This window comes from Mustela erminea, chromosome 3, assembly GCF_009829155.1.
Source record: "Mustela erminea isolate mMusErm1 chromosome 3, mMusErm1.Pri, whole genome shotgun sequence".
In the NCBI taxonomy this organism is placed as follows: domain Eukaryota; kingdom Metazoa; phylum Chordata; class Mammalia; order Carnivora; family Mustelidae; genus Mustela; species Mustela erminea.
The window spans coordinates 102,515,032-102,525,632 of NC_045616.1; the positions used below are offsets into that span (position 1 = coordinate 102,515,032).

Consider the following 10,601-nt stretch of genomic DNA (forward strand, 5'->3'; position numbering starts at 1 on the left):
TTCCACATTGTAGAAATAAAATTTTTGTTGTCATTATTTCCAGCAGTTAAGCTGTATATTTTTTTCTTTGATTCTATATATGTTTTGTTTTTGTTTGTTTGCTTGTTTTTGTTGTGCACGTTTCTTTTTATGTCATCAGGTTTATATAATTTGTCTTCTATTGTTTCTAGTTCTTTACTTCTCCTCATCCACCCTTCCTAATATGCAAACCCTCCAAAGTTATTATCTTAATCATCTATAGTACTTTTATGTTTTAATTCTTAGGTTTAAATTTTTAACCTATCTCGAATTGAATGTATTCATTGTGAGAATAATCCATTTCCTTCTCTCTAACACCACTTTCACTTTATTTTAAATGTGTACTACACCCCCCCTTACTGTAATATCACAATTGTCAAGGACCTTATTTCCTATCTTAATCAGTTTCACTTTGTAGTTTAGACAACCACCAATATGACTCTTTGCTGGATCCACTGCCCAGGTGAGTTCACTTAACATCCTGGGATGCTGCCCAGAATAGCACAGCTGGGGAGGGAACTTGCCTAATACTTCCAAAAAGAAAAACATGAAACTGGGGACCAGAGAGGGAAAAGGGATATACTCCGGGTCAGCCAATCAGTGAGAGGCAGGACCAGAACCCAGTACTAGTGCATAGTCTAGTACTCTTTCTGGTACAAGTCTGCCTCCTTGAAGGTCTGTGTGACTTGGGCTGTGCAATCCCAGCTTCTGGTGCATGGTGGGCACCCAGTCAGTGTGGGTGAAGAAATATAGAAATATGGAAGAAATATGCATCCCATAGTGACTAGGCTATGGAGTCACTTGGAGGCTGGGGGGTAGCTTTTCCCCTCGCTGCCCTCCCCCCTCCACAAAGACAGACCCTCATACATATACATACTCAATATCCACCAGCCAGGTAAATCTGTCCCCTGCTTCCCCTTCTGTGGGCCTCAGGCCCTTCCTATGGCCAAACAACTTTCAATAGACAGCCCTTCAACCACTTCAGGGGGACTTCCTGCCTGTCCTGGCTAGCTAGAAGAGGTTGATCCTAGGGCAAAAGCAAGACAGATAACAGTGGAACATGAAGATAGTATTTCCAGAACTCTGTTCAGACTGCCCCAAAGCAGGACCAGCTACATAATTTGTGCGGTCCTATGCAAAATGAAAACGTGGTGCTTATTGTTCAAAACTTACCAAGAATTTCAAGACAGCAACAGCAGAGTGCAGGGCCTTTCTAAGCCAGCCTTCATGATAGGGTTAATTATCAGAGGAGGAGCCAGAAAAGTCCTCAGTCCTCTAAAGCTTCAGATTTTAGGTTAAGTGGGCACGAAGGTTTTGCTATTCATAATATTCTTAATATCAAAAAAAAAAAAAAAAAAAAAAGTGGAAACAACTCAAATGTCCATCAAGTGCTGAATGTAGAAACAAATTGTGGTATATCCATACAATAGAATATTATTCCACCATAAAAAGGAACAAAGTACTGATACATGCTACAACATGGGTGAACCTTGAAAACATTATGCTGAAAGAAATGGAAATATAATTCCATTTGAATGAAATGTCCAGAATAGGCAAATCTATAGAGCCAGAAAGTAGACTGATTTGTGGTTGTCTAGAGCTGGGGAGGTAAGACATGGGGGAGAGGGCCGGGGTTGATGGCCACTCCTGAAAGAATGATACAAAAAAGTCCTAAAATTAACTGAGCAATAGTTGCACAACTTCGTGGTTTTACTAAAAATCTTTGAATTGTATACTTTAAAAGGATGAATTTTATAGTATGTGACTTACATCTATTAAATCTCAATGAAGCTGTTACCAAAAGAAGTGGAGGAGGAAGAATCTTAAATTTCTCCTTCTTTTTCTCTCTCTCGACGGATCTCATTGTGGGAGGTCCCTCCTACTTGATGAAGGTTTCTGGGGAACCCTGCATCAGCCTGGTCCTCTCCTCTAATTGCGGGGAGTTGGGGGGCAGGGAGGGTAGTATCTTGCTTCCTTTCCAGTTGGTGCGGCTCTAGGAGGCAGTGACGTGCAATAAAAGAAAACATTCATGGGGCACCTGGGTGGCTCAGGTCATGATCCCAGGGTCCTGGGATCAAGCCCCACATCGGGCTCTCTGCTCCGCGGGGAGCCTGCTTTGCCCCACCCCCTTCTCTCTGCCTGCCTCTCTGCCTACTTGTGATCTCTGTCAAATAAATGGATAAAATCTTTAAAAAGAAAGAAAGAAAAGAAAACATTCACAACTGTGTAGTGAGTCCTGTGTTCGAATTCTAACACTGTCATTTTCCATCTGTGTGACTTTGAGCAAGTCACCACACCTCTCTGAGCCTCTTTCTCCTCTGCCCAGTACTCGAGTTAAGTAGATCAGCGAGGACATAGGTGAGAGCGCGTGGCTCACTCGGTGAGAGCTCTAGAAACAGCGGCAAAGGAGAATTTTGATATCCGCTGCGCCACCTGAATGAGGCGAGTCCGGAGGCAGGAAAAATGCGGGGCCCCGGGAAGCCGCCTGTAGTTTTCAGGAGCCTAGGACGAGAGCGGTAGCCTTCAGAGTCGTCCCCCGCCCCCAATCCCGGGCCCGGAAGGAAGCCAGGGCGGCGGAGGGGCCTCGCGGCCAGACCCGGGAGCCGCGTTGAGAGCCGGGAGCCGGGCCCGCAGCCGCCGCTGCTCATCCATCAGTCGGACGAAGAGCAGAGGCGCGCTCTCCGCCCTCTGTTTGCTTTCTCGCCAATTATTGCCGGGCCGCAGCCCCTTTGTTGATACAGTAGTCCGAAAAAGTGCTAATGTTCATTTATCAGGGGGCCGGCCGGGGACTCCCACGAGTTGCGATTCTTCCCAAAATATAAACATGGGGCGAGCGTCCCAGACAGAAACCCCCATCTGTTTCCCCAGCGCGGGCGGAGAGCGAGGCGTTGTTGAAGATAAAGCCGCGGATAACGCCGCCTGTCTCCAATGGACGTCTCCCCGGCGCATTAATGACATTCCCGGTGATAGTTCCAGCTTATCTTTCAATTAATCATATATACCTTTTGCGGCGGGCCCTGTTGATTGCAGGAAAGGGGGGGCGGGATCGGGCCGTGCCGATCGCTTTTTCGATTAATAATATTTTATGTGCGGAGAATGCGCTCAAGTCATCTGGAATTCCGCTCATCTTAAAGCCCCAATTCTTTAAAAGGCAAGGAAACAGAGGGCTAGATTTTCGATCTCTCCTCTCTTCCTCCTTTTCTCTCTCTCTCTCTCTCTCTCCTCTTCTCTAGGCTGAAGGCTGTTTGTTTGTCCTGCTAGTTTGGCCAAAGTGCGGCTTAGAGAGGAAGCCAGGTTGGGTCAGCCGCCCTTGGGAAGGAAGATGTGTCCCCAGTGAGGCTGGAGAATCAAGTTTCGTACCTCCCCACCCCCAACCACTGCAACTTCTATTTAAAGAAAACAAAAAGTTTTACTCAGAAAGTGCGAACTACGAATAAAAGTTAGCAATCGCTCTTGCATATGTCTCTGTGGAGACCAGCGTGGGTCGCCCCAATTTAGATTTTGCCTGGATTTCCGCTTTCCGGCAACGGCTAAGGCCTGTCTTAAAGCCAAGGGAAATTATTACCGGATTCACTAGGGTATAGAGAGTGGAGAAGTCACTTCGTCCGAATAGGGAGGTTTTCTTTCCTCCCCTTTTCCTGACACCTGACCCGCAGGTCTATCTGTCAGCCCTGGGAACCATAGCCCAAAATAGGTGATAAATCTTAACCGCCTTGTTTTGCAGAGGAAATGCCAGGGTTTTTAAATTTTTTTTCTTCCTCCAGAACTCTCTCTTAAACATACACACACACATAGTAATAATAATAATTAAAAAACTAAGAACAGGGATCCCGGATGCAGCCTCGATGTCCCCCCATTAAACGGTAATATTTCAGGCTTCAGCTCACACTAATCTTTCAAACTGTCATCGCAAGCCGCCGGACTAGCCCATTCACTTAACAGCGCTCCCAGGACCCTCGCTCAGAGCTCTGTTGAATGAGACATTTAATTGAATCGGATGTGGCTCGTTTGCCAGACGTCACCGCCTAGACGATAGGCATCCTTTCCCACTCCCCCCCAAAATCTTCAAAGGCGAGCTAGGCCCCCAAGCTACGTTAGTTGAGGGCAATAACTAACATTGTCCAAAAGCGTGGCGAGGAGGGGTGAAAGAGAGGCTACGGATTGGCAGGTCCGTGGTGGGAGAACCAGAGTTGGAGGGTTAGGAGGTGGGTGGATGAGGAGGGTTCCTGGGGCTTGAGAACTCCACCCCACCCCCACCCCTGGCACACAAACACACACATTTGAAAAAGGCATCTCTTTGCAGACCTAACAATTCCAGAACCGCGCGTGGACCCTGGCTGGAAAATTTGAAGCGAGATTCCGCCGCGAAGGCCCGGTCCTGGTACTGGCGCCTGGCTCCGGGCTGTCAGGTCCCAGTGCTCGGAACCTCCGGGAGAGCCGGCGGTGGTCCACTCTCCATTGCCTTATCCCGGAGGCCATGGGTCCTGGAAGTGTGCGTTTGACGAGGGTCTGTACGTGTCCTAGTGTTAGGTCTGTGCTTATCCCATCTCACCCCTCCCAGCTATGCTGCCCCATGCCTCACTGTCTGGCTTCAGCACCCAAAGGTCCGTATTCAGGACAGACACCACCTTTTCCTTCTGCTTTGTGGGTTTCCTCTGCTCTTTGAGAGCGAATTACAGAGTCTCTCAGGCTCTGAGCTGTGGTCTTGGCTTGCCTTTGCCCCTTCGCACCTTTCTTCTATTCCCTTCACACCTTTTTCTATTTCAAGCCCGTCTTCCCTAGTCCCCAACTCAACCTCCACTAAGAGCGGAGCCCTCCCAGTCTCCATTCTTAGTGAGTCCCCACACCCCGGCTGTGCCTCCGGCACAAACCTGGGTCGTGGCTTATGAAAATCAACTCTCTTCCCTTAACAAGTCTTACCAACCCCTGAGATAGAGTAAGGCAGCGACCTTAACTTGGGGGCCTTTCTGCCTACCTGGATCCTGAAACTACACAAAATAAAGTGCCTCTCTCCGGTGTTCTGAGGGACAGGGGATGGCCCGAGCTTTCACCAGAACTCCCAAGGGATCCAGAGGAGTAAGGTGGACTGGTGCAGGATCTGCCGCAGTAGCTTGTGCTCCAGAAATACTGGCAGATTTGTCTGATAGGAGATTCCCTACTTTACTACTGACCCTGGGGCTAAAAATTAACACCCCGTGTGCCCTGCCCTTGCCCTGAGCGCCTGGACCTGCCACTGCCACAGGGTTCCCGTCTCCGAAGCCAGCCAGAGTCCTCTGAGAAATCCTGGCCAGGCTGGGTTCCAGGGAGCCCTGCCCGCCTGAGAGCTAAACCTGGGCCCCGCCTGGGGTGCCGGGGCCCGCAGAGGCCTAGAGGCCTTGCTACTAGGCAGAAGAGCAGGGGCAGGTGAGAGGCAGGCACGGTGGATTCCAGAAAAGGAGAAACTAGGTGGCTGGAAGCTAGGATGCCCTAGAAGACAGCTCTCTTCTAGGAAGCTGAGCTTACCGGCTGGGAGTCTGGATTTGTCTCATTATTAAGGGGAAAGTAATTTCGTTAAGAGGAGATTGATAGTAACTGATGCCCCCTGGAGGGGTGAGAGAGAGAGAGAGAGAGAGAGAGAGAGTGTGTGTGTGTGTGTGTGTGTATAACTTTCATACAGCTATAGAAGGTGGCTACCCACCACCCCATAACCACTCACCTTGCCCCCAGGGCCTGGGCTGCTAGGGAAAGGGGGACTCCTGGGGCATGACTGACCCTGTAAGTCAAGCCAAACAGAATCCCAAAATTGTGCAGAATCTCCCCCTTCTGTCATCACCCCAAAGCAAACCTTCTCCCCCTTGCTACTCTCCTCATACAAGCTTCCTTTCATAAAAAAGCCTTTAGGGCTCCTGGAAACGACTCCCCTCCCCCAGGACCCCCACCAGTCCTTCATTCTCCCATTCTGTTTTAAGTGCTGAGGAACATTTATTCAAATCCCAGATCCACCCAGCCCAGCCCAGAAGCCAGATCTGGAGAAGAATCAGGTCCTTTCGCATGTCTGCGCTTCCGTGGGGTTTTCGGGCTAGTACTACGGAGAAATGTCAGGCTGCAGGAGCAATAGGAGAATCTTCCAAATGCTTCGCGGCCCCTTTAAAAAGCTGAACAGGATTTTTTTTTTTTTTTTGAGCCCTATGACTATATTAGGTGACACAAAACTGCTCATCGCTCCTGTCATCGGGGCCCCTGGCCCAATGGCAGGCTGAGTCCCCCTCCTCTAGCCTGGTCCCGCCTCTGCTGCCCCTTGTGCTCCGCACTACCTGCCGCCTGGCCACAACCCGAGCTGGAAGGCGGGTGCGCGAGCAGGCGACGGGCACCATGCAGAGAGGCTGCCAAAGGCCGTGGGCAGCGCTGCTCTCTGCCGCCCACCTGGCGCTGTGAGAAGCGCGCTGCCACCATGTTCCCCAGCCCCGCGCTCACGCCCACGCCGTTCTCGGTCAAAGACATCCTGAACCTGGAGCAGCAGCAGCGCAGCCTGGCTGCTGGGGAGCTCTCCGCGCGCCTGGAGGCCACGCTGGCGCCCGCCTCCTGCATGCTGGCCGCCTTCAAGCCCGAGGCCTACGCGGGGCCGGAGGCCGCAGCGCCCGCCCTCCCAGAGCTGCGCGGCGAGCTGGGCCCCGCGCCCTCGCCCGCCAAGTGTGCTCCTGCCTTTCCAGGAGCCCCCGCTTTCTATCCGCGTGCCTATGGCGACCCTGACCCCACCAAGGACCCTCGAGCTGATAAGAAAGGTGAGGAGGAAACATCAGCCCCTTCTCCCTCCTGGGGCCGCTTTGTGTCCCCAACCGCCACTGAGAAATTCTAGCCTGGGTGGAGGAGACGTGAGTGCCTGGGCAGAGGGCCGAACTCAGGGGGCTCCGAGTGTGAGAAGCGAGGTCGTCGCCAGGGCCCCTGAGCCCCGCGTCCAATCGGAGGTTTAGAGGAAATGCTGGATTGAGACGATCAGAAACAAGAGACAAAAGAAATATAATATTTTTTTTTGGCCTAACAAAGCGCAGGAAGCAGCAGCCTTGCTCAATGAAGTTAGCGATCGGTTTGTAGTAGAACAGAGAACGAAATATTCTCAATATCAGGGTTTTGGGGTTTTTAAAAATCTCTTTTGGATTTAAGGGTCTTTTTCAGGATCTGCCAAAAATAGCTAAACAGGAGTAAAAATGCTGCACACCAGATAGGCTTTTGTTCACAATTGGAGAAGAGTCCAGGACCTTCTATATCCTACCCGTAACCCGGGTTTCTGGGGCTTTTTCTCCTTTGTGCCAGGGCAGTGGAATCTTTGGGTACAAAGGCCTTGATTTAAAAATTAGATACTGCAGTCTCTCGGGAAACTGATTCGCAGCTTTACCCCCCCCCCGCCCCTACCCCCCCCCCCCGTACCGTTTCCCGACGCTACCAGGGTCGAGGGGTTCTCTTCTGGAAGAAGTTAGAAAATGCTGCGGGACTCAAGGCGCGAGGCAATGAAGAAGAGGGCCTTGGAAGCTGGCGGGATCGCCGCACAATCCAGCCCCGGGTCGGGAGAGGGGAAAGGCCGGCGGTGCCACGGAAAGGGACACGTTGGGAAGAACTTGTCCAAACACAGGGTCCGCGCTAATCCGAGGTGGCAGGGTGCGCTGGGCAAAGGGCCGTGGTGCACTGAGAAGGGATCTTTCTAGCCTAGAAATGTTCGTCTAGGAGCAGAGGGAAGGGCCGGGGCAGCTGCTGGCGGGTCAATTCAATTGACCGCTACCAATTGGAAACCCACTCGAGTAGGCGGGCAGGGCAGGATCCGAGGCTGCCTACCCACCCGCGGCTTCATGGGGGCTGGACAAACCTCGTGGCGGCACGGGAGTCTTCGATCAGCAAACCAACACCTCTTCTCCTTCTGTGTCTTTGCGGTTCCATAATTTTGAGACAGTGTGACTGATCCTGGAGTGAGGCCTCGGTCTCCCTTCATTTAAATTCTCAAACCACTCTAGCTCTAATCTAATTCTCCCGGGCATCATCCGGTTTTATTTTCTTTGCAGCCTGAAATCTTAAGTCACTGTCCATCTCCCTCACCAGAACGTGAACTCCCCGAGGGCACGGACCTTTCTTGTGTTATGTTCTCCACTGCCTAGAGACATGCTTGGAATATAGTAAACATTCAACAAATGCTGACTGTAAGTCGGAAACGGAGCTGTTCGCGGCGCCCAGTGCACTGGGCAGAGCGAGCCGCAGCCCAGCTGGGCTCTCCAGGCAGCGCCGGGTGGCACCCACTAGGGCTAGTTACCCGGCAGGCACTCCGCGGATCTGGCCGCTCTGACTTGACCGAGCGTCCCTCTGCCCCTCTGTTTCCCCGCAGAGCTGTGCTCACTGCAGAAGGCGGTGGAGCTGGAGAAGCCGGAAGCCGACGGCGCAGAGCGACCCCGGGCGCGACGGCGGAGGAAGCCGCGCGTGCTCTTCTCGCAGGCTCAGGTCTACGAGCTGGAGCGGCGCTTCAAGCAGCAGAGGTACCTGTCGGCGCCCGAGCGCGACCAGCTGGCCAGCGTGCTGAAGCTCACGTCCACGCAGGTCAAGATTTGGTTCCAGAACCGGCGCTACAAGTGCAAGCGGCAGCGGCAGGACCAGACTCTGGAGTTGGTGGGGCTGCCCCCGCCGCCGCCGCCGCCGGCCCGCAGGATTGCCGTGCCAGTGCTTGTGCGCGACGGCAAGCCCTGCCTCGGGGACTCGGCGTCCTATGCGCCCGCGTACGGTGTAGGCCTCAACGCCTACGGCTATAACGCCTACCCCGCCTATCCGGGCTACGGGAGCGCCGCCTGCAACCCCGGCTACAGCTGCGCCACTGCTTACCCAGCCGCTCCGCCCCCGGCGCAGTCGGCTACCGCCGCCACCAACAACAACTTCGTGAACTTTGGCGTCGGGGACTTGAACGCGGTGCAGAGCCCCGGGATTCCACAGGGCAACTCGGGAGTGTCCACGTTGCACGGTATCCGAGCCTGGTAGGGAAGGGCCCAATCTGGGGCGCCCCGATCCATCCCAGCTCTAGAGAGGGACACTGAGTCTCTGGGGAGGGAGGACCCCTGACTTGTCTCTACGTCCCTTGGATTTCACATTCACTCCCGCAGGGGCCTCGGAGCTTTCTTGGTTCCAGGCGCCTTTGTCCCCAAGCGCGGGAGAGTTTGTGGCCGCGTTTACAGATCTTGCCGGCGATTGATCCCGCAGCCTGGTGCCTTAGCTGTGGCCCCCGAGTTCCCTCCAAACGCCCACGGGCACCCCCAACCGGCTGAACATGGGCCAGTTGGGACTGGGAGCCCGGGTGCACCCTTCTTCGAGCCTGGGCCCGGCGCCCGGGCCCTTGCTGCCTTGCCGCCGCCCACCCACCCGTATTTATGTTTTTACCTGTTGCTGTAAGAAATGGGAATCCCCTTCTCATTAAAGAGAGTGCACTGATCCCACATGTGTCGTCTTTCAGCTTGCGGCGCTTCAGAAACTGCATTTTAGAAAGCAGAGCCCGACTGCCTGGCTGGTCTTGCGTCGCAGGTACCGGCATTCACTGAACAAATTCGATGATAATAAACTCGTCCTGGGTCCTTTGTTAGGTACTTCCTGGCATTATCTCGCATAACCTTCAGTAACTCCCCCCAAAGAGGTCCTGTTTTAAAGTTTAGCAGACTGAGGGCTGGAGAGGTTTGATGATCTGTCTTGAAGCAAACAGCCAGTAGTGTAGAATAGAGATCTTACTTCACAGACCGAGGGCACTTGCCTAGAGCTCCCCAATCTTACTTCCTTGAACCCTGCCACATGTCAGGCACAGCTGAAGTGCTGGGCATTACATGGAGAGCAAAGGGACCTCCGTCCTCCGCAATTGGAGCATACCATAATTCATCCTGCTTAAAAGAACATCTTACTCCATTTTACAGATGGAAAAACCTAGAACCAAAGCTCTTGTCAAGCTTCGCTGAAATCCCCAGCCCAGCTGGGAAGAGGGCCTGGGGTCCTGTGGCCGCAGCCTTACCAGCCGGTAGGCTCCACAGAGAGGTGTCTTGCCAACTGCCCCTCCAGCTGTGGCTTGGCCACAAGAATTCACATGGTGAGGGAAACTCCCACCCAAACCTGATGGCTGTCCTCTCCTCTCCACATTTAACAAATTTTGCCATAGTCTTGATCAAACAAGTGCTACTGTTCAGGTTTTATAGATGAGAAAAAGGCTCGAGGAAATTAAGCTAAAAATCCACTTGCTGTAAGACTTGCTCACTGCATAACCCAGTCTGTAAAATGAGGATAACAAGAATACCTTGCTCTGAGCCCAGGTCCCACCAGGACACAGGGGCTGGACCTGACTTCCCACTCTTCTATCCCCAGCCTCCGGGCTCAGAGGAACTAACAGTGCTACTTTAAAAGGGATGAAAGAGGGAGGGAGGGGGTTTGGAGCTTTGAGTTCCTGTGAAATATGGGTTTTTCTGAGATTTTCCCCAGGAAGGGCTGGGCTGGTCCGTTGGGCCTTAACCTATTTGGCCTAGAGCTGGTTGCAGCCAAAACATTGTTTGTGGTGTTCAGAGACCAAACTCGACTTAAAGTACCCTGATGAACAGGAAGAG

General features: G+C 52.7%; 1 protein-coding gene across 2 annotated transcripts; it reads left to right on the forward strand.

Annotated features, from left to right (window-relative positions):
* Nucleotides 1-6,179: 6,179 nt before the first annotated feature.
* Nucleotides 6,180-9,586, forward strand: NKX2-5 (NK2 homeobox 5). Of its 2 annotated transcripts, none has more exons than XM_032334895.1 (2): nt 6,180-6,779; nt 8,366-9,586. In XM_032334895.1, the coding sequence occupies exons 1-2, from the start codon at nt 6,449-6,451 to the stop codon at nt 9,004-9,006; spliced, it is 972 nt and encodes a 323-aa protein (XP_032190786.1). In that variant the 5' UTR covers nt 6,180-6,448; the 3' UTR covers nt 9,007-9,586. The 2 variants fall into 2 exon arrangements, 1 of the variants encoding a protein (XP_032190786.1); XR_004283663.1 differs by having other exon boundaries at nt 6,182-8,183; nt 8,366-8,450.
* The last annotated feature ends 1,015 nt before the right edge of the window (nt 9,587-10,601 follow it).